This window comes from Hypoxylon trugodes, assembly GCF_022578975.1.
Source record: "Hypoxylon trugodes strain CBS 135444 unplaced genomic scaffold F4822scaffold_2, whole genome shotgun sequence".
Classification (NCBI taxonomy): domain Eukaryota; kingdom Fungi; phylum Ascomycota; class Sordariomycetes; order Xylariales; family Hypoxylaceae; genus Hypoxylon; species Hypoxylon trugodes.
The window spans coordinates 3058401-3078602 of NW_026250017.1; the positions used below are offsets into that span (position 1 = coordinate 3058401).

The window sequence follows — 20202 nt, forward strand, 5'->3', positions numbered from 1 at the left end:
GCATTGGTATTAGCAACAAACGTGCTAGACCTTTTGCTTTTTGCTTCGGGATCTCAAATTTTACCGAGGGGCATAGCTGCTAATCTATGTCAAAAGCCGGAGACCATCTAAACACCGCTCTTGTCGGAGCCGTCCATCGAGACAACTGAGCAGTTGTAACTTAGACGGTGAATTTAGCCTTAGCTCTTGTGCTTCCGCTGTGGGCAGAATCGGTATGACCCGAGAACTCGACAACTTCGTTAGGGGGTAGCTTGAGAATCTCCTTGAACTGCTTGCCAATAGCTTGCAGAATCTTCTGGCCCTTCTCAACCGAGCGGCCCTTACCGCCCGACACATCGCCATCTCCTCGGCCAGGAATGCTCTTTCCTATAGTGCGGGTCCAAACGCCGATACGGTAGAAAGCTTTGCGGACGTTGACGACGACACCCATGACCTCGCCGTCGTCTTCTTCCTCGAGGGTCTCGCCGATCGCGGCGAGCATGGTGTGTAGCCAGAGATCGTTAATGTCGACATTGCGCTTGTCCTTGAATTGGTAGGACCACTTGCCACCATGCTTATTCTGGGGGTCCTCCCATTCTGGTCGTACGCCTTCCTTGAATAGGTGGTAGTCGGACTTCAGTGCAAGTTCAGAGACGGGAGCGATGTTGTTCTAAGGGCATGTGTATTAGATATAAACCAATATAATATGTTGACAATGATACTTACGTAAATACCCCAAAACTCTTCAACGGAGTTGAATGTGATGACTTCCTTCAACAGATCATTCCAGTTGTCGCCCTAGATAATATCAGTACTAAAACTCACAAACGTATAGGTAATAGGAAAACCCACCTTTCCGCTTGACGGCTTAGTGAACCATAAAGTCCATTTGTTTTGGAGGGGGTGTTTGACATTGAAGTTATCCTTGTCATGGAACACGGTGATCAGCTTGCCGCCGCTGTCGGAATCGTTGGACGTTGAGTTATCGCCATTAGGAGAGATGGGGATAGTGGTGAGGTCGACTTGTTCGGACATCTTGAATTGTGATTTTGGTAATAAGGGGAGATACGATCGATGTAGACGAAGAGTCTAGATGACGAAGGGGGATATCGGTGGTTGGCGTGTTTGCGACTAGGATGTTTCTGAGACGAGGAGTCGGATGCGGATATTTGCGCCTAGATCTTTTTCTGGCCGAGGGAAGGAATTACGACGATCCCTAGGTACGTATGACGCTGCTTCTTCTTTTAGGAGATGAAGAATACGGAAGGCTCGCGTTGAAGAGATTATCTAGGAAAGACCCAAGCAGCAATCTCCTAGGCAGGTATGGAGGGGCTGTTAGTTGCTGGTCGCTTGTCGCAGCCCGTGACGATCAATGTACAAATGCACGATTGACAAAGGAAGCCAAGGTGATTTGGACTTTCGCTAGTAGTCGTGCGTTAGATGGAATTCAAGTAGGACTTTGCGCCAGGCAAAAGTCAGGGTGTTTCGCGTTGGTGTTATGTTTCAAAAGAAAAGAAGGCTCTTTTTTTTTTACGAGTGGTGTAATGAAGCAAAAGTTCTTGGGTTGTCGCAGTGGTGGGTTAGAGTGGGGCCCTTCTTTAAGAAATGGTCTGCTCAGTTTCAGCATAAATACCTTGCACAACTTAAATAATAAGTTATTCAAGTGGGGTTGCGTGGGGGTGGTGAATTAGGAAGGTAGCCCGTACCTAAGAATGCCTATGATAGGTACCTAGGACGCATGATCTACAGCAGTAACGACCCCTATAAGCAACCTTAAACTGCGCCGACTGCGCCTTCACAATCCACACCATCGTGACTCATTCAATATCTATTCCTTCTTTAACATGTATATAAACCCTTTTAAACTTCCTTAGACTCAGAGGATAATTTCAGCTCATACACTTCCTCAACGATAATTCGTTGATTGTGCTCCCGAGCTACAAATTACAAAAATAAAGATTTTGCAACCACGTTACTTCCCAGTCTAACCCTTCATTAAAAACTGAAGATGTTCAGTTTTGTCACCGAAAACATGGACCAGGCCCCCTATCATCTCTATATTTGATTATATTGATATTAAATCTTAGTGAAAAATTCAGTCACAAATCATAATCCCGTTACTCATGGATCGTTTGTCACCATGGCTTCCGAGGCATATCGGGGCGAGGGTCCCCTTCTCAACCCTCAAGGCCCCGAAGGTCCTCCGGTAACGGTAACACGTATCGATTTCTCCGAAACCCCACTAGCAGATCACTACAGCCCGTACTTCGCAATGGTCATAGACAATCTTTTTACGCCAGAAGAGTGCGCTGCTATCATCGCATCTGCCGGTTCCGACTGGAAGGCTCTCAACATCGGTGATTCATGGCGTGAGTGCCAACGGATTCTATCCGTTTCGCCCGAATGGGCCAATGCCCTATCCGAAAGGCTCGCGCCGCATCTCCCCGACGAAGCGAAAGCTTTGAAGAAGGGCGATTTACTATCTGAGGATATCGCAGGCTCATCAAATCTGAAGGCCAGTCAAGGCGTTAAGAAAACTGTTTGGAGGTTCTCCGGGGCCAATGAGAGGCTTAGCTTCTTGCGGTACCGATCTGGGAACCACTTCAAGCCTCATTGCGATGCCTTATTTTCTGCTAGTGACAAGGAAAAGAGCTTCCTCACATGTCAGATCTACCTGAGTGACATGCCGGGAGGACAGGGCGACGGTGGAAGTTCGGGCGGTGAGACGAGGTTCTGGTCTAGTCGTGTTGGTATGGGGAGAAAGAAATCAGGAAATATAGAGAACGATGACCAGCAGGTGAAGGATGAAGCATTTTTGGACGTCGAACCCAAGATGGGCAGGGCCCTCGTGTTCCAACAACGAATGCTATGGCATTCAGGGCAAGAGGTAAAGAAGGGGGAGAAATTCACAGTGAGACTGGATTTGATGTACAAACATCACCTTGAAAAGCTTTCAAGGTAGGGCCAATGCTTTGCAAATTTTTTCATACTAAGTCTAGTTTGTTTGTTTCTGATAACTCTTGAGGTAGAATCCAAATTGCACCGTGAATTTCACAAACCAACCCACTTTTAACATAGATAAAGGAAAACTCAAGGGTCGGCGTTTCCCTTCTCAATTCACCAAACTGAACGTCGCGACAGCATTAATAACTACATTTTCGAGACCGACGAGTTCTTCCGCCAAGCCAACAATATTTTGTCTTCCACGGTTATCATTATCATGACCAAAGAAGAAGTTTGCGGCCCCTTCGACCGCCTACCCGTCGAAACAATCATTCATATATTTTCCAGCGTGTCAATCGTCAAGTCAGCCGTATCACTTGGTCGAACCTCACGCAGGCTCCAGAAAATCCTCAAGGAGCATGAATGCTTCATTGCTTACGGTATTGCTATCGAAATCCTCGATGATGATGATCCCTTGGTAGTCAGATTGGCGTTGATGGCATGTCGGGCCCGTCTCATTCCCGACCTACCTATCGCTAGCGCTCGCAATATCGTCGAGACATGTATTAGTGAGGATAAAAGGATGCTCGATTTCTGCCGACTCGATTCTCTCAAACTCCTATCTAAAATGAGCACCGGCATCGACCTCCTCATCAACTGGATGGCTACGTATGCCGCATTGTGGCCTCTAAAATTGAAAGATAAAACATACACGGCCACCGAAATCACGCGACAGAGACGAGTCTTCTACATGATGGAGGCATCTTTTGCCACACTCTACCGAATTCCAAAGGACCGTGAAATTCAAAAATTATGGGTTCAACTCTGGTGGGACTTTTTTCCACGGCGCGAAACGAATGCTGCCCAGCGCTTCATTCTCGATACGCAATGGAACGCGCCATGGTTGTATGATTGGAATTGTAAGTACTCCATAATGTACGACTATGGATTATAATGGCAACATATCTTATTAGCAATATAGGTTCGACGTAGAGCAAAGCTGTTGGCCGTGGAGAGAGTGAGGTAGCCCAATGGCCATGGCACGCACACGACGAACTTCGGACGAAGCTATGGCTCCTGAAGTATAGTGCTTGGGGTAACACGCCTCCCAGTTATCTCCCTCTCGATTTCTCAGCTCACACAGACTGGATGTACTCCGACACCCCTGACGATCCGTACAGTTCTAATAAACTACCTTCAAAGGAGCTGAGATGGGATGACGCCGAATGCTACTACGACCCTAAGGCATGGAAGCATCCCGGTTTGCATAATTGGTTCCCCATCATTGGGGACCAGGATCGACGCGAATTCATAAAAGACCAAGGGAAGGCTTGGTCTTGGAAAGGGCTTAAGGGTCGTTCTAGGATCATATGGCACGATGATCCAAAACGTTTCGGTTTGCCGAGCAGTACAGACATACCTACCTACCTAGGTAGGTAGATCTGAGACCAATCCCGCTTGATAATAAAACGAACACATCCGATGCGGGAATCGGGGCAGGAGCAATTACATGAAGCAGACTAGTTAGTTACCTAGCCTCTCATTCTAATTCCGAATTATGCGTATGATGATTTGACGTGGCCAAACGAGATACATCCGCGTTATCGCCCTTATAGAACCAAGATAAATAAATCAAAAGTAACGACGTCGCAATATTTCGTGGTGCCCACATGGGAAATCACTGGATATCGCCATTTTCGACCAGTCGACGAATGGTATCGATACTTCCGTGGACGGCCATCTTGGCTGTCTAAAGAGCTGGTTAGCAAGATGGAAGAGCGAAATATAAATCCACTGGCCGCCCCTTCACTGAGACAAAAGAAATAAATAATGAAATGGAACCTCACCTTCCAACCCTTATCTTGAAGCTTCTTTACCTCTTCGCTTCTCTCTTCCACACCAGGGTATCTCCACTCAAAAGCGTACGTCATAAGCAACTCGCCACCAGGGCCCTCACTAACAATATTCGAGATTGTGCTGCCGTCCGGTTGCTCGAAGTCAACGCGGCAAGGAGGGAAGTGAATGCAGGTCTCCTTAACCCAATTGCCATCCTCACTACTAGTGCTACTTCCCTGCTCAGAGCCGGCGGCAAACAGCACCTTGAGGACTATCTTGAGGTTGCCAGTCTCTGGGATAGCTTCCTCAGACAATACAATGCACTCTTTAATAATAGGGACAAACTCCTGTGCGGACCGGACTTTGCGTTCTAATCCCGCTCAGACCTGTGCTGGGGTTAGGACCAGTGAGGTGTTAGGGGGATTGATGGGCGCCGTGTAAGCGAGGCTAATGGTAACCATTTTCTTTCTATAATCTTGAAAGTAACTGGGGGTTGGAGTAAGTGTCAAGATCAATATGCTTGGTTTGTGCAAATGAGGAAAATAAGCTAATGCTTTCAAATTCGAGATGAATGTGAACGGTAAGAAAGACCTACAGAAAGTACTGTTAACCCTAAGCATAGTAGCCGCGAGGCGACGCCGCCCATTCACTAAAGACCTCAGAGGAGAACATCTACCTAGCTATCAGTAAAGTGCATGAATTCTTAGGTGACCAGGGTATCGTTGAGTATCTCCGGGTATTGATAAGGATGACCGATGTGATCCACGATCTCGCCAACTAGCAATCACCATTTACGCCATTAATTTCACCAACTAATCTATTTCCAAGACTTTCTACCTGGTCGCTCCATGTTCTGTGCTTACATACCTAGATTTAGTGATACCTCTATCCGATGGCGTTGTTAAGGTGTATTGTACCTCCCAAGAAATACTCGAGTATTTTTCGATGTATCAAAAAGAGGACGGGACAGGACATAGAGCGATATTAGCAAGTCATCTAGTACTACCTGGAAACTTTCATATCTTCGAACAAATACATTACAAATCTACTATACAGCTTAACGCATTCCCCGGGTATATCTCCTATAACTTGAATCTAGTATTGTTTAGTCTTCAATACGTAGGGGATCGATGAAAGTCATTTCCCCTCCATCGGAATCATTATCCATCATCCTAATCCCACCGCCTTCTTCGTCCGAATCGTAGTCGTAGACGTAATTATCTTCATCGTGACTAGAGACTGTCCTGGTCGCTGAATACACGGGCGGAGCCTCGTTATGTGATGTGGCTGCAGTGCTAGCCGATACGGCAGCAGGGACTATTACATCCGGGGTAGCACGGGAAGTCTGCGCTGTCGGTGGCGCTTCCATTGCCCCCCTCGACGCATCATTGGATTCTTTAACATCTTTCTTTCCTCCCATCTTAGCATCCCTCACTAGCATGTCACTCTTCAACTCTAACACATTCTTCACCGCCGGGTCGAACTTCTCATTCTGCCAATCGCCTCGCCGGGGTGGCTTCGGTGGACCATCATTTCCCCAATCCACATCGATCAGATTCCCCGTCTCAGCCCAATCACGGTCCCGCATTTCGATCTCAATGCGCCCGTCATCCTTCTCAATCGCTCCAGCGCCACCTCTGATACCAGGGAACCCACAGCGGTTCAGTATCTTTGCAGTGAGGTCTGGGTATCTTAGGTGACCTGTAACCTCATTACTCAAGTTTAGGTTCTCGACTCCTTCTATCTCAATCCCGTTACCGCCAATAGCCTGTAGCCCTGCAATACCTAGCTGCAAGCTAGTAGCACGGTATAGGAATCCTAAGATGTAATCGTTCTCACTGTATACATTGAACAGCTTGCCGGAGACCACTGTGCGCATCATCTGCCAATGAATCGGGTTCGACGGCACCGGCGCTCCAATCAAAACAACCGTATCAACAAGTCCGAAAGCCTGGCGGTCAGCTAGCGACCTAAGACATGCATAAATAACACGAGCGCCCAGCGAATACCCCACCAGCGTGACTGGTCGTTCACCTTGCACACGATTGATAAGAGCATCAGCCAATATGCGACCGGCCTTCTCAGACCGGTTCCTTGCCAGACTAAACGGGTTATCAATATTGGACGCCGAGTTCAACAAAAAGATAGGCCAAAGGGCTCCCGCTAAAGTGACAAGAACCGTACGTTGCAAGATCTCAGCTCGGACGGCACTCCACGCCGCTGACGTAACGAGGCTTTTCAGTTTATCTCCAAGCGCCATAAGGCTTTTCATTTCGTAGCGTAGAGCAAAGACTTCGGTTTCATCGCCTAGGGCTCGCCACGGTTTCGTCACGTCTTCTTCCGAGGTGAGCCAGCCATTAATACCAATCGTGACGCGAAGTCTGCGTGCATGCGCTCCGTTCTCTTTATTAGACCACCCCTCGCCCCATTCCTCTTTTAACGGTAGGAACTTGAAGTCTTCAACTTCTTTGGCGTATTGATCAACCATCTCGCCCGTCATCTTCGCGCCGAATGCACCGAATAAAGTACCCACTAGTGCGCCGTTCATCCAAAATATCCCGAGAAAACTAGCGAGTCCACCGAGTCCGACGGAGCCCATAAGTCCTCCTATAACACCTGCTACAGCTGGCGCAGCAAGACCACCTGTAACTCCGATAATAGCAGCGCCCGCCACAGAAGCCAGCCCGACTTTCCAAAATCGTCCGACTTTTCCCTCGTCCCGTCGCTTCTGCGCCTCGGCTTCTGCCGACATACCACCGCCTGCCCCCTCGCCGCTCTGCTCGGCCTTCTGCGCGGCTTCCACCATGGTCGTCGCGATCTCGGTCTCCTCGCTATCGAGGAATGCAGGTGACATCTCGAGAGCGGAGGTTAAGTAGCATACCATAGTGCGCGAGTATGCTGAATAATTCCCGATAGATAGGAGAATGATAAGAGTTGCGCTGAGGACTTCCTTCCGGTCTTCCATAGGGATTGTAGTGAGGCGTGTAGGAATAGGGTGGTATAAATTTTGGAAAGCAGATAGACTAGTTGGACCAGTGGCATTAGGGGATAGAAGCGCTGCATTGTTGGTGGATGTAGATGTAGAAGCGGTGCTGGTCTGCGTTGACCGGCTGTTATCGCCGAAACTGAGGAGGTCCTCGCCATCAGAGGGTTCTTCTCTGGTCTTAATGCGTAGTTCTTCGGTGCGCTTCCGACGGGCATCTAAGACTTTTTGGTCGTCGGGTTTTGCGACAACTTCTTTGATCTTGGCTAATGTCTGAGTGCGCCATGAGTCAAAGTGTAGTAGCGCCGCTTTCCTCAATCTCACCAGTGCGGGACTGGGAGGCGGTCTTCTGGGTCGCGGCGGTTGCGCCGGCGGGGTATCCGCATTCCTATTGTGCTGATCGTCGGTGCGGGGGGAGAATAAAGGTGCATCTGCCGTCTCTGAATATGGAGGCGGGTTGCGGGCTGAAGAAGAGGAGGAAGGTGAGTTTTCTGGGCTATAGTCAAGTTCGAGTTGCGATCGCATGTATGCGGCGATCTCAATGAGTAGACTGTAAAAGACCTTGCGCCGGGCGAGATTGAGCACCACTCGAATGGCGTCAGGCTCGTTGGTAAGAGGTGCCATTATCACGGCTTCTCTCCTACCTAAGTACCTTGTTTAGGTATTATTCGATGTCGGCCTAAGTGATTCATTAATTTCATGGGATTTTCCTTCTTTTTAACAAGTTGTGATAATTGTTAGAAAGAGTGTCGAGATTTTCCCCAATTATTCCCATAAATAATATGAAAATCCCCTAGTCGCAGAATACGGGAAACGCCTTGTAATTATAGAACATGCAGGTCAGCTCCAGGCAGTCCAGGCAGCCGAATTAATCCAAAACAAGGCATAATTTCAACCCGTGATTGAGTCTAGATCCCGCCATTTAATACTAGGCAGTCATATAATATCATATCAAATATTCGCTATCTGTGTTTAAGCCTGTACGCCCGAGAAATCCCAATCTATGTACCTGTTTATAAATTTGCTACGAACACCTTTCTGTCTTTCCGTCTTTTCGGCACCTTGATTTTCGGCTGAGACCTGTTATACTCTATCATAAAATCAACCATGGACCATAGCTCATTTTTTCTCGCCGCTTTAAACACTTTGTTGTAATTTTTCACCGAACCTCTCGTTAATAACAAGGTCAATATGCCAGTATGTTCGAGCATCACAGCACACTCGAGGCAACAATACATTATTTTGGCGCCGTAATCTAACAGCTTGCGCACGATGGGTAGACTACCCCTCGACACCGCTAGGCACAACTCTGTAGACAACGCCCGGTGTCTCCAATAGTCCGTATCGGCGCCGCGTTTAAGGAGTAGATCGACCAACTCATCATGATTAAATTTGACAGCGATTTCTAACAATTCGTTTAATTTCCCTGGACGTATTTCAAGAACGTCCCCATCCAAGAGGTAACGAACCATTTCCGTATTGCCAAATTTCGTGTGGGCTGTTACAATAGTACCCTTCTCGCCATCGGTAGGCTCGCCTACAAGGCTACAAATGTATCGGTATAGTTCTAGAGAAACGGTCTTGGTAAGGGTCCTGAGTCCGTATGACCTCGGATATAACCGAAATTCTTCCATTTCGTACTTTATAGCCAGGCGAAAAATATCCACATCTCCATATTGGCAAGCGGCTCTGATTGCTTCCCAATGACCATCCCATGGATCACGGACTCCGGAATTTAGTAATGCTTCTTGGAGGAGTTCTAACATGTCGAAATTGCCAGTGACCGCGGCGAGGAACGTAGGCGAGGGGAAAAGACTGTCGGGATAACGAACCTCTGCTAGAAATTTCTTCGCTAATGGTATATGACCAAAGTGAGCCGCGACACTTAATAGGCTTAGACCTAAATTCAGTGGTTCATCACCCTCCTGCCAGGGCGATCGGTGCCCAGGCGTCATCTCTCCTTGTTCTAAGACGAGCCAACATAGGGCATCCACTGTGGCTTCGAAGGCGTCGTTTGTGTACCCGCACCATGCGTCTACCACCTGTCGGATGTTCACATATTGGCCTTGGGTGGGGTCGGTTTCGGTCCGAACACGATATACGAGGTAGGCATGCCAGAAGTCGTTGTATCCGTAAGATTTATACGTGCGCCAATTCACCTTCATAAACATCATGTTTGTGTAATCCCGTGCCCTAACATTGTCATCTAGCCCAACTTCAAAAATGGCTCGAGGAACGGAATTATAGAAGAGCCCTAAATGTGCGAGGTTTGAATAAATGAAGAGCTTATTGTGAGGATATAGCAAGACTTACGGCAGACCAATTTTAACCTTAGAGCTCTGTTTAATTCACGGCAGCTCACTGCACAGCGTAGAATTTCCCAGAAAACCTCATTTGGAAGATCAAGGAGATTCATATTTCTAATAACCAACGTACGAATTGGCTTGGGACTGGGTAACGATAGAAGAGGAATTATGCCGCTTTTGAGAGAATACTGATTGATTCATAGATCGAGACACGAATGGCGGATGCATATTGAAACTTTGGGTGCCTCCGCAGTGAATGTGAGGGCATGGGTACATGTATGTCAGGCAGCATTCAGTTCCCAGATTGGCAGCCTTGTATTTAAGGCACGTAACCAGGGGATAGAATCATTGGTCGTCCTAATATCTCGTGTTGTATAAGGTCTGTAAATTAATCATTTTTTTATCTAACTATGAAAAGGATATAGATTCACCAAACAAAATTTTATTCAATCTAGATTGTTGGCGTAACGGCTTCAAAGCAGCGAGAAATTGCTGTGTCAGTCGCATATCAACAATGAATATGCGCATCACAGCATAATCAACGCCCGCTCATCTCGAGCTTTATATAAACGAATGACAGAATTATAATCGATACCAATCTGACCGCGCGACACCTGCTAAACAGCTCGCCGTTCCTCACACATCTTTATACCTTCAATTTTCAGCCTACTCAAATCTTCAAAGACGTAATCTCCGGACTCCCACTCCCCTCGGACCCAGGAGTCGACGGAGCCAAATCCTCCCGCTTAGTGCAAATCCAGCAACTCGCGTACATATTAACACGATCAATACACTTACCGCCAGACCGCTCCCCCATACATCTAGCCGTGAACCCATGTCGTTCAAACTCATCCAAGTACCAAGGCCGAAGCCCAGCCGATCTCAGCATAACCCGACCACCAGTCCGCAGCGCACGATTGAGTTTTGAGATCTGTTTAGCAGCGGCGTCGGATCCGGGATCGAACCAATCCATACTATCCATAACGACGGCGACGGTAAGAGTGCCGGGCTTGATACGTGCTAGGACTTCGTCGATTTCATCGGTATGGATACGTAGACCTTCAAATGCGCCTTCGCGCGAGAGGCGGGCGTGGGCTTGGGGTGATAAGTAATCGGGGTGGCATTGCTTGCTGAATTTTCCATCGAGACAGACCAAATAGTACGGGTTATCGGCTGCGATGTGCGTGGACTCGACCATAGGATCCAGGGTGTTAACCATGTACTCCCAAATAGCATGCGAACGTGTATTCTTAGCGCGGGCTTCAGGTCCGCATACCGCGTCTGAGACCGCGTGGTCGGCCTCGATGATGGCGAGTTGGTTCTTAGGCACACCGAGAGCGGTCCACAGGAATGATTCTTGGCTTACGACGAACTTGGATACGAGGCGGGAGAGTAGGGCGGGGCGAAGCTTGTTGCGCCAGATTTCGCGTTGCTCGTTGAGGGTTTTGGCGGCGAGGAGTTGGCGCACGGCGGTGTAGCAGCCGAAGACGCGGGTGATCCAGCGGAAGATACGAATACCGTGTTTTGAACCACCGGTGTCGTAAAGTCCGCCCTTGGAGGTGGTGAAGATTTGGTGGTTGTTGAGCCAGTATTGGAATGCACGGCTGGATAGGTGAGGGGACATCTTTGAGACGAGCAAAGAGCGGAATTCAGGGTGCTTGCCCTCGCCAAAAATCTTCCAGAAATCTTCGTATGGGAGGGACGAGAAAGCAGCGACCTTGAGCTCGAGGAGATGATTCTGCGTTGGGTTTAGATCGACAGCGTGGACTCGAGCCGGGCTTTGAAGTGCGTAAGAGAGAATATTATCACCAGCACTAGTGATGGCAAGAACCACATCATCCGACGTCAATTTCAAGATGCGCTCGTCGACGCGAGTATCTTCCCAGGTGAAAGCATAGATGTACTCGTCATTGAATTGAGTGTGCTTCTTGAGTTGGTCATCGTAGTAAATTCGGTAGTGATGGTTCTGATAAAAGAACGACGGAAGAGGCAAGTTAGACGAAAGATTGAGAATAGCAGCATCAAAAGCCTTAGATCGGATCTCTGGCGCAGCTCTTTCAACCGCACGAGACAGGGCATCCGAATGATTGGCGGGGTGCAAGTAGGGCGACTCAGTGGCCAAAGCATCCACCTTCTCAACAATTTCGTGTGGAAGGCTGGATGACGATGGCCGCTTATGAGTTCCCAACCAAATGTAGTAGGGAATGGCTCCGAGAACGTAGTTCCGTTTGTTAACATTTAGAACTGTCCCGAAAGAGTATTCCAGATAGTCACGTCGGCCAGGCTCTAGAGCAACTCGGTCAATGTCGAACCAAGCTCTCCAGAATGTTCTACCGAAGAAATTGACATGACGGTTGACAAGACCGCCAGTGTAGTTGCGGAAGCTAACATCGACCTGAGATTGAACGTAGAAGTCAACCACACCGACAATGCCATTCGGAGCTAACAGAGAAGGTAGCGAGTCAATGACGGAATAATAATCAGGCTATAAGTCGGTGAGCAATTATACAATTCAATTGAACCAATTGGTACTCACGATCATAGACAAGCTGTAGGACATGGTAATCAAGTCAGCTCCGCCAATTTTAGGCCTTTCCTGGGAGAAGTAGCTCCGGATCGGGGACCCGGAGGGTCGTCTGCCTTGAGAGGTCGGTTCATGATCCTCTAAGCGAAATTTCCTCGCATCCTGGCAGATGACCTTCACATTATCCCATCCGAGCCTTTCGAAACGCTTGCGCGCGACTTCACAGAGGGAGGGAGAGAAGTCAACCAGGTAGACGCTGTCGAAGAACTGGGGTACATCGACGAAATTGGACATAGCTTCGATGTTCCAACCAGTACCTCCACCAACCTACATCGAACTAGTTAATTTACATCCCAGGTCCAATCACATGCAAAAGAATCAATTCATAAGAGGAATTACTAACATCAACCCAAACACGTCTCTTCTTCTCGTCACCGTTTTTTCCTCTGGAAGAGAGTTGAGCCGCTGCGAGAGCAAGCATATCTTCGCGGCCCTTCAGAAGGGCCCTCCTCGTCGCATCGTAAGCTCCAGCCTGCTTCTTGTAGAAGCTCTCCAAGGCATCCTGCTGGTTGCCGTTGCTGTCGCCATCGTGCGGTTTGAGGAAGCACGTGTAGAAGAAGAGCCACAAGGACTGCAAGAGAGTCGGGTTCTCATCGTCCTTTGCTTTCTTCGCAAGTAATAAAGTAGAGTAGCATATGCCGACCAATAGGACGACAGCTACTCCAGCAAGATAGATTTTAGTATGCGGATCGGGGGGTAAAATGTTACCACCAAGAGAAGCCATGATATTCTCTCATTGCTATGGGAATGAGAGCGGGATGTTGAATTGTTTCCTACGCGGTGTTGAAATCGTTGACTATGCAATATGTATATAGTACGAAGAAACAAGAAAAAGGAGAAGAGAAGGGGGGTCACAATGGACAGCAGAAGTACGAGAAGATATATACCAATCCCGCGTACCAAGATACCCACCCTTTTTTGCCAACGAATAGACTCTCGGCCACTTGTATTTTCCTTGAATTTTTCCCATTTCTTCTTATGTCAAGTTAGGTAAGTACTCTTACTCCTCATCTTCTCACACACTCCCCACGGCTAAGTAAAGTAGGTAATGTAAGTACCTAGTCGGGGTGGGATGTCCTCCTAAGCAGCTAAGCAAATCTATTCGATTGTTTGCATGTAGAAGGTAGCAATACTATCCTAATTCTTTGCCTCTTCAGTACAAGGACCCTGAATCTTTCACATCTGTTGCATCTTTTACCCCACTGGAGTTGTCCACCCCACCATGATTGAATAAGTCGGCTGGTTGGCTGGTTGGGTTGTTGTACATTGTTGTACATAGTATATTGCACCCATGGGTTACGGCCCATGGCTGGCTGCGTTCAACTAAATACCTGGTAGTCTTAGCCAATCATTTGAACCACATGCCCCAATCCAATGGGGAGAGAGGATACCTACATAGGGTACTTAATGTACCTAAGCAGGTATAGTTCTATGTACAGCAGCATCGCTTAAAGTCCCGACTGCGCTAGACATGGTCGTTCATTGACTTTTTTGCTCGAATTGGACAAACTGGCGTGTCTGACAGGGCTGTATTAGAGGACAACGATTCGCGCTAACTTCCTTAGTTGGGGTGACTTTGTTGGCCTTTTTCGCTGGCTATTGAGAAATGTTGACAGTGCACATTAGCGAATCGTATACGCTGTAATATTCTTTTGCGGGGGACATTTAATGAAAACTAGCACGTTAGGCGGGTAATCCTACTCGTTGTCCCAAACACTTCGACATAGGCTCAACTAAAAAAAATCCAGGTTCCCTCGATCCATCCCACGGCATGTCCTGCAGAAGGCCCACAGGAACTACAGGTCAAATGATACCCTGTCCTTTATTACGGAGAAATAATTATAATCGGTACCTACTTGTCCATTCATCCGGGTTGTTACATGTGTAAGTGCTATACTGTACTGTACCGTACCTATCCATCGATGCATAGGTAGGTACTTTAGTAACTGAGTACATAAGGTAGTATGTCGTGCTACTAGTATGCACGTTGCGATTGTTGAAACATCGTATACATCGGGAACTAGATGAAGCATCTAGATTTTTTCTAACTTCCCAATGGACTGAACTTTGACTGTCGTGCCCCAGAATTTTGCACCCACGTGTTACGAGCTCGAATTCGGAATGGATTACGGGTCTTCAGCCAGACGAGGCTGGCCAAACGTTGTTACCGAGAAAAGGACGGGACTATGGCTTGTGAGTACCGCTATTCTGATAAGATCTGCAATACTGGCTCGAGAACCGCCAAAAACATGACTATCGTGAATTGAGTCTATTGGGTAAAATTGCTCACGGCGAAATCCTAATTGCCAAGAGCCTTATACGATTGGAACCCTCATGCCTGTAAAACGGAACACGTTGTACGATACTGCTGCCGAATATCGGGTAGTCTTTAGTTCCCCATTCGCGGCATCGGACGTCGGATAGATCCCGTAGTAAAATCGCGGCAGGCTACTTCGACAACTCGAGGATTTCGTCCCGACAAGACAGGCATTATAAACCTGTCCTCACCTGTACGCTTATTACGGTAGCATGTAACTGACCCGACTAACACCTTTCGCTCGACTGATTTTCTTGACGTTTGTTTTACCGCACAATTGTGTACTATCGACGTGTGTACCTCCACAAGGATAGACTTCAGCGCCGACGATTTTCACGACTCGAAATTTCTCGTCATCCGCCATACCCATTGCCTTACGATCAGGGATCAATCGCTCGAGACCATTAGCTTTGAAGTCGTTCTCATCCCACCAGTCAATTTCAACAGGCATGTCCTTGTCGATATACTCATCCACACGACCTTGAATGGTATCCTTCCATTTCCTCTCAATGAGACCTTGAAATTCACATGAAGCCGAATCGGGGAAATGTGAAGCTTTCAGTTCGTCGAAATTAGCCACCTCTTTTTCGAGAAGATGACGAACAGCTGATCCTAACACGTGCCCAGCTGTATGGTAACGGGAGTATAAAAGTCGCTTCTCGCTATTGATGGTTTGAGTGATAGAGTCCCCAGGTTTAAATATCGAGGATGGATTCTTGAATTTGCCGAAATGTAATACTTCGCCATCTACCACAGCGCTCATGCGTACCATGGATACGTCAAAGCTCGCCCCATCTGCGCTTTCCATAATGCCGGTGTCAGAAGGCTGACCGCCGCCTTGGGGATGAAAAACAGTTTGTTCTGTGACTACCACATGGTCGTCTTCTTGTCCTTGCTTGTAGAGCCCCTTATTAGCCTCTTCAAGCGCTGCTACCGATCGAATTGTGGTGACCACAGTCTGCAGAGCATGGAGCTTAGCGTTATGCTGAAAAGCGAGATAAGTGCGCTGCATATCGATAATTTCGCTGATAATATATAATGTTTGAGCCGTTGCGCAGGATTAAGTATTAGAGAAGGCAAAGAGGAGATTGGGGATTAAATATCTGCCAATATGGCATATTTCGATATCTTCTCGTCAGTCAGCAGTCAGACAGACAGACAAAAATGAATGATTTTGCAACTTGACAGGATCGCGCCCTAGCAGTGGAGATCGCATGAGTTCCTAGGTAAATTGACCAGTCAATGACGAGATCCAAGACCCACTCTCAGCGCCCTTCACTAGAATTCATTCGCAGACCTTCTTTATCCTTCTCAACACATCACTGACAATTGACTGGGTGTTATACCCGGTTTAGATATCTTAATTGAGGGTATTCTTAAACCCCAAGTACGCAGAGTTGATATCGAGTTCGAGTTCCCTTGCTTGTTGTTCGCTCAATTCTTCGGTCGCCTTCATCTGGTTCAATGTAATCAGCCACTGCACAATCTTTCCCCGATTTTCAAAGTCTCGATCCGTCACTTTGTTGACACTTTGTATAACATCGGTTAAAAGGGGATGTAGTTGATCTTTCGCTAAGAGTCCGAGTCGCAAAGCATCTAAGAAAGTAATAAAATCTTGTGTCGCTTCGAGAATGAGAGCACCGGATTTATTATTAGTTGAAGCAGATGGTTGAGATGTTCCTGTTGATGCGGTTACAGCTGTAGACGGCATGCCCACTCTCAGACGCTCCGTAGCCCTTGGTACTTCGAGCTATGCGAACACAATTAGCATTGCCACCTATAAAATAGGCAGGGCCTTCTTACATCCCACTCAGCCTTGAATTCCTCTAAGCCCACAAACGCTTTAGCTACAGCCTCGTCTGCCAGGATAGACTTATACTGCTTTAAAGATCGCTCGCAGATCTCAGTGTATTCGGTTTCTGGAATGGCATCTTTGAGAAATGCCTTTTCTAATTCATCTAAGGTGACGATAATAGAAAAGATCTCTGCAAGAGAGTCTAGTAGGTCTCTCTCCGCACGGGTGTCCGCTAACTTGACTTCCTATAAAGATTATGAGTTTACGAGGTAATTTGGGATAGATGACCATGACCCTACCTCATCTAGGTTTATTGTGGCAGAGAGGGCAGTATTTGGGACATAGCTATGAGGGGTCGGGGCGTAGGCTTGCCGATTATTCATTTTGTCTGTTTTACACGTTTGATATTATTGAAGTGGGATATGATGTTGTAATGTTGTACGAGGATGAAAAGTAGAAAAGTGGCCACAGTAACCTCTGCGGGTCAAGGTACTTATATACTTTGCACAGTCCTAGATCCACTGTGATCATTCGCACCTGCCAAGTACGATATCTGGTGAGCAAATGTTAAAATATTGATGGAGAGAAGCGTCGAGTTGGTTGGTGTTGAGAGGAAAGTTACGACTGATTAGTACCAACCTTGATGAAGTGCTAAGGCAGTCGGCGAACGGCGCTATGCCTATGCGTCTATATCAGCTATACTGTATCCGGGCTAGCTCCACGCTAAGATAAGCACCCCGCGATAAGCTTATCCAAAAAATTTTGGTTCCTGTTCTAGTTTCGCAGCAGTAAAATAAAATCGTTACCCGCTACATTCACGCCTCAACTTCTACCTAATTCGTCGCAACTTTGCCAGCAACCTTCACAATGGCGGGCGCAAAGAAGAATTTCAAGGCGACCAAGAAGTTTGAGAAAAATCATCTTAAAGGTGTTTTGGACCAGCGAAAATCCTCAGCAAAGATAAAGCAGAGACAGCAACTCAAGACCAAGAAACAAACTAAAAAGGCAAAGGATGCCGAATTCTACAAGGGCGGCGAGGATGCCGAGAAGGCCACCAAGCCCAATGGCTCTAGTAAAACGAAACATGTCAATGATATGAGCGTCGACGACTTTTTCAGTGGTGGTTTCGAGATCATTAAGAAATCCCAACCCGGCAAGAAGACATCCAAGAAGTTAGGGAAACGCAAGAGAGACGAACCTAACGAGGATGGAGATGAGAACGAAAGCGCATCGGAAGAGGGTAGTGATATTGATATCTCCGCCGACGAATTACCCGTAGCGAGCGCTAGCGAAGATTCTGACGACGATGAAGAAGCCGAGGATGTTGGCATGAGTAAGAGTGCGATGGACGCACTTGCTGAAGACGATCCCGAATTCTACAAATTCTTGAAAGAGAACGATCCGGAGGCATTAGAATTCGACGATGCTGACCTAGCCGAGGTTGACGAATTGAGCGCTAGTGAAGCAGAAGAGGAAGAACAACCCAGGAAGAAACGCAAGAAGGACAAGAAAGACAAGAAACAGCAAGAGGACGACGAAGAGGAGAGCGCAGACAACGAGCTGACACACGCTATGGTCGCCCGTTGGAAAACAGCAATGTCAGAAAGACAATCACTAAGAGCTGCTCGACAAGTTGTCCTTGCTTTCCGATCTGCTGCGCACCTCAACGAGGAAGACGAAGACGAGGAGAGAAAACTGCCATACAAAATCTCGAGCCCCGAAGTATTCCATGAGATTCTCATTGTGGCGCTTAAACAAGTCCCCGAAGTACTCCAACACCACGTTCCCATCAAAGAGACTTCGTCCGGCAAAGTTCACGTCCCTACAGATTCTAAAAAATTCAAGACCCTCTCGATACTTCTGAAATCTTATGTATCCGCCATCCTACACCTTCTTCGCACACTTTCAGACGATGCTACTCTCAAGTTAACATTGTCGGCCATCACACCTCTTATCCCTTATCTCTTAAGTTTCCGAAAGTTGCTTAAAAACCTGATCAAAACTGTTGTTGGATTCTGGTCACAAACGATGAGCAGCGACTCAACGCGAATCACTGCGTTTTTGGTTCTTCGACGACTGGTTGTTGTTGGCGACAAAGGCATCCGAGAAGCTGTCTTAAAGGCAACCTATCAAGGATTGATCGCTGGGTCTCGCGTAACAAATATCAACACGATACAGGGAATTAACTTAATGAAAAATTCAGCCGCCGAATTGTGGGGCTTAGATCAGAACATTGGTTATACGACGGCATTCGCTTTCATCCGCCAACTCGCTATTCACCTACGTAGCAGCATTGTTCACAACCAAAACGATTCGTACCGGACTATCTACAATTGGCAATATGTCCACTCCCTGGATTTCTGGTCCTGTGTACTATCGGAACACTGCAGTCCTCTAAAGGAGGCAGAAGCCGGAAAAGAGTCTCAGCTCAAACTCCTCATCTATCCCCTAGTTCAAGTCACCCTTGGAGCCATGCGTCTAATACCAACCGCCACTTATTTCCCTCTCCGGTTTCATATGGTCCGGTCTCTTCTCCGAATCTCGCGATCAACCGGAACTTACATACCGCTAGCATCTGCTCTATTAGAAGTATTGAATTCTGCGGAAATGAGGAAGTCGCCCAAACAGTCGACTATTAAGCCTCTCGATTTCCACATCGCCTATAAAGCGCCTAAATCATATCTACGAACCCGAGTCTACCAAGATGGAGTAGGAGAACAAATAGTAGAGTTATTCTCTGAATATTTCGTTCTTTGGTCTACGAACATAGCATTCCCTGAATTTGCATTGCCTGTTATCGTCATGCTTAAGCGATGGCTCAAGCAGTCGAGGAAGAAGATGGGTGGTAACAATAACGGCAAGGTCCGCTCTGGTCTCGTCTTACTTGTCCAGAAGCTAGAGGCAAACGCGAAGTTCATCGAGGGTAAACGTGCCAAGGTCGAATTCGCACCCAAGAACCGAGCGCAGGTCGATGCGTTCCTAAAGGACTTTGAGTGGGAGAAGACGCCTGTTGGTGCTTACGTTGTTGCGCAGAGGAAAGCGGGCGCTGAAAAGGCCAGGATGTTAGAACAGGCTAGGAAAGAAGATGAGCAAAAACGAAAGGAGGAAGAGCAGGAGGCACTTGAGGCGAATGCAGCTGAGTCAAGTGATGAAGATGAAGATGAGGACATGGAGGACTTTGATGGTCTGGATGATGAGGACGAGGGTTCTTCCGATGACGAAGAGTGATCTTTTAGGTTCGGAAAAGGGATTTGCACATAGGAATAAATGGTTAATAAATCATAACGTCGTCCATGGTCAGACACGATGATATCTTCGACCTAGCATTGCTCTCGCTCTATTTTGGCAAGCCTCGAATGGGTACCTTTTTCAATTATACGGATGTCTCCGATAAATTATTTGCAAGAATTGTTGTGCCACGTCAAATTTCGGCAACAAATCCGAAAGAAATATTTCGGA

At 47.3% G+C, this 20202-nt stretch overlaps 8 protein-coding genes across 8 annotated transcripts; 2 read left to right on the forward strand and 6 right to left on the reverse strand.

The window, feature by feature from the left end:
* Nucleotides 1-78: 78 nt before the first annotated feature.
* Nucleotides 79-1220, reverse strand: F4822DRAFT_137128 (eukaryotic translation initiation factor 4E). The gene is made up of 3 exons (XM_051452784.1): nt 832-1220; nt 706-777; nt 79-649 (listed from the first exon to the last, which is right to left on the reverse strand). The coding sequence occupies exons 1-3, from the start codon at nt 1012-1014 to the stop codon at nt 161-163; spliced, it is 744 nt and encodes a 247-aa protein (XP_051318439.1). The 5' UTR covers nt 1015-1220; the 3' UTR covers nt 79-160.
* Nucleotides 1221-2119: 899 nt separating this feature from the next.
* On the forward strand, nt 2120-4559 carry F4822DRAFT_441550 (uncharacterized protein; the record flags this gene model as incomplete). Its single annotated transcript, XM_051462877.1, has 3 exons — nt 2120-2937; nt 3064-3842; nt 3905-4559. The coding sequence occupies 3 exons, from the start codon at nt 2120-2122 to the stop codon at nt 3913-3915; spliced, it is 1608 nt and encodes a 535-aa protein (XP_051318440.1). The 3' UTR covers nt 3916-4559.
* Nucleotides 4560-5717: 1158 nt separating this feature from the next.
* On the reverse strand, nt 5718-8598 carry F4822DRAFT_391713 (DUF726-domain-containing protein). Its single transcript, XM_051457151.1, has one exon. The coding sequence runs from the start codon at nt 8363-8365 to the stop codon at nt 5864-5866; it is 2502 nt and encodes an 833-aa protein (XP_051318441.1). The 5' UTR covers nt 8366-8598; the 3' UTR covers nt 5718-5863.
* Nucleotides 8599-8677: 79 nt separating this feature from the next.
* F4822DRAFT_391714 (ankyrin repeat-containing domain protein) lies at nt 8678-10428 on the reverse strand. The gene is made up of 2 exons (XM_051457152.1): nt 10055-10428; nt 8678-9995 (listed from the first exon to the last, which is right to left on the reverse strand). The coding sequence occupies exons 1-2, from the start codon at nt 10155-10157 to the stop codon at nt 8755-8757; spliced, it is 1344 nt and encodes a 447-aa protein (XP_051318442.1). The 5' UTR covers nt 10158-10428; the 3' UTR covers nt 8678-8754.
* A 9-nt stretch (nt 10429-10437) lies between these two features.
* Nucleotides 10438-13732, reverse strand: F4822DRAFT_137295 (uncharacterized protein). The gene is made up of 3 exons (XM_051452787.1): nt 12975-13732; nt 12584-12898; nt 10438-12532 (listed from the first exon to the last, which is right to left on the reverse strand). Exons 1-3 carry the CDS (start codon nt 13353-13355, stop codon nt 10718-10720), a joined length of 2511 nt encoding a protein of 836 aa, XP_051318443.1. The 5' UTR covers nt 13356-13732; the 3' UTR covers nt 10438-10717.
* A 1175-nt stretch (nt 13733-14907) lies between these two features.
* On the reverse strand, nt 14908-16361 carry F4822DRAFT_137427 (ThrRS/AlaRS common domain-containing protein). Its single transcript, XM_051452788.1, has 2 exons — nt 16276-16361; nt 14908-16170 (listed from the first exon to the last, which is right to left on the reverse strand). Exon 2 carries the CDS (start codon nt 15958-15960, stop codon nt 15151-15153), a length of 810 nt encoding a protein of 269 aa, XP_051318444.1. The 5' UTR covers nt 15961-16170; nt 16276-16361; the 3' UTR covers nt 14908-15150.
* Nucleotides 16135-17361, reverse strand: F4822DRAFT_137186 (ESCRT-1 complex, Vps28 subunit). The gene is made up of 3 exons (XM_051452786.1): nt 17043-17361; nt 16752-16988; nt 16135-16698 (listed from the first exon to the last, which is right to left on the reverse strand). The coding sequence occupies exons 1-3, from the start codon at nt 17124-17126 to the stop codon at nt 16309-16311; spliced, it is 711 nt and encodes a 236-aa protein (XP_051318445.1). The 5' UTR covers nt 17127-17361; the 3' UTR covers nt 16135-16308.
* A 189-nt stretch (nt 17362-17550) lies between these two features.
* On the forward strand, nt 17551-20042 carry F4822DRAFT_137493 (Noc2p family protein). Its single transcript, XM_051452789.1, has one exon. The coding sequence runs from the start codon at nt 17611-17613 to the stop codon at nt 19969-19971; it is 2361 nt and encodes a 786-aa protein (XP_051318446.1). The 5' UTR covers nt 17551-17610; the 3' UTR covers nt 19972-20042.
* The last annotated feature ends 160 nt before the right edge of the window (nt 20043-20202 follow it).

Coding starts and splice junctions, on each gene's coding strand:
- F4822DRAFT_137186 (XM_051452786.1), bottom strand. CDS start 17,126: ATGAATAATCGGCAAGCCTACGCCCCGACCCCTCATAGCTATGTCCCA. Junction 16,989..17,042: donor CCACAATAAACCTAGATGAG/GTAGGGTCATGG, acceptor TAATCTTTATAG/GAAGTCAAGTTAGCGGACAC. Junction 16,699..16,751: donor AATTCAAGGCTGAGTGGGAT/GTAAGAAGGCCC, acceptor GTGTTCGCATAG/CTCGAAGTACCAAGGGCTAC.
- F4822DRAFT_391714 (XM_051457152.1), bottom strand. CDS start 10,157: ATGAATCTCCTTGATCTTCCAAATGAGGTTTTCTGGGAAATTCTACGC. Junction 9,996..10,054: donor AAGGTTAAAATTGGTCTGCC/GTAAGTCTTGCT, acceptor TCGCACATTTAG/GGCTCTTCTATAATTCCGTT.
- F4822DRAFT_137493 (XM_051452789.1), top strand. CDS start 17,611: ATGGCGGGCGCAAAGAAGAATTTCAAGGCGACCAAGAAGTTTGAGAAA.
- F4822DRAFT_137295 (XM_051452787.1), bottom strand. CDS start 13,355: ATGGCTTCTCTTGGTGGTAACATTTTACCCCCCGATCCGCATACTAAA. Junction 12,899..12,974: donor AGAGACGTGTTTGGGTTGAT/GTTAGTAATTCC, acceptor AGTTCGATGTAG/GTTGGTGGAGGTACTGGTTG. Junction 12,533..12,583: donor CCTACAGCTTGTCTATGATC/GTGAGTACCAAT, acceptor ACCGACTTATAG/CCTGATTATTATTCCGTCAT.
- F4822DRAFT_137427 (XM_051452788.1), bottom strand. CDS start 15,960: ATGCAGCGCACTTATCTCGCTTTTCAGCATAACGCTAAGCTCCATGCT.
- F4822DRAFT_137128 (XM_051452784.1), bottom strand. CDS start 1,014: ATGTCCGAACAAGTCGACCTCACCACTATCCCCATCTCTCCTAATGGC. Junction 778..831: donor CTAAGCCGTCAAGCGGAAAG/GTGGGTTTTCCT, acceptor GATATTATCTAG/GGCGACAACTGGAATGATCT. Junction 650..705: donor AAGAGTTTTGGGGTATTTAC/GTAAGTATCATT, acceptor ACATGCCCTTAG/AACAACATCGCTCCCGTCTC.
- F4822DRAFT_391713 (XM_051457151.1), bottom strand. CDS start 8,365: ATGGCACCTCTTACCAACGAGCCTGACGCCATTCGAGTGGTGCTCAAT.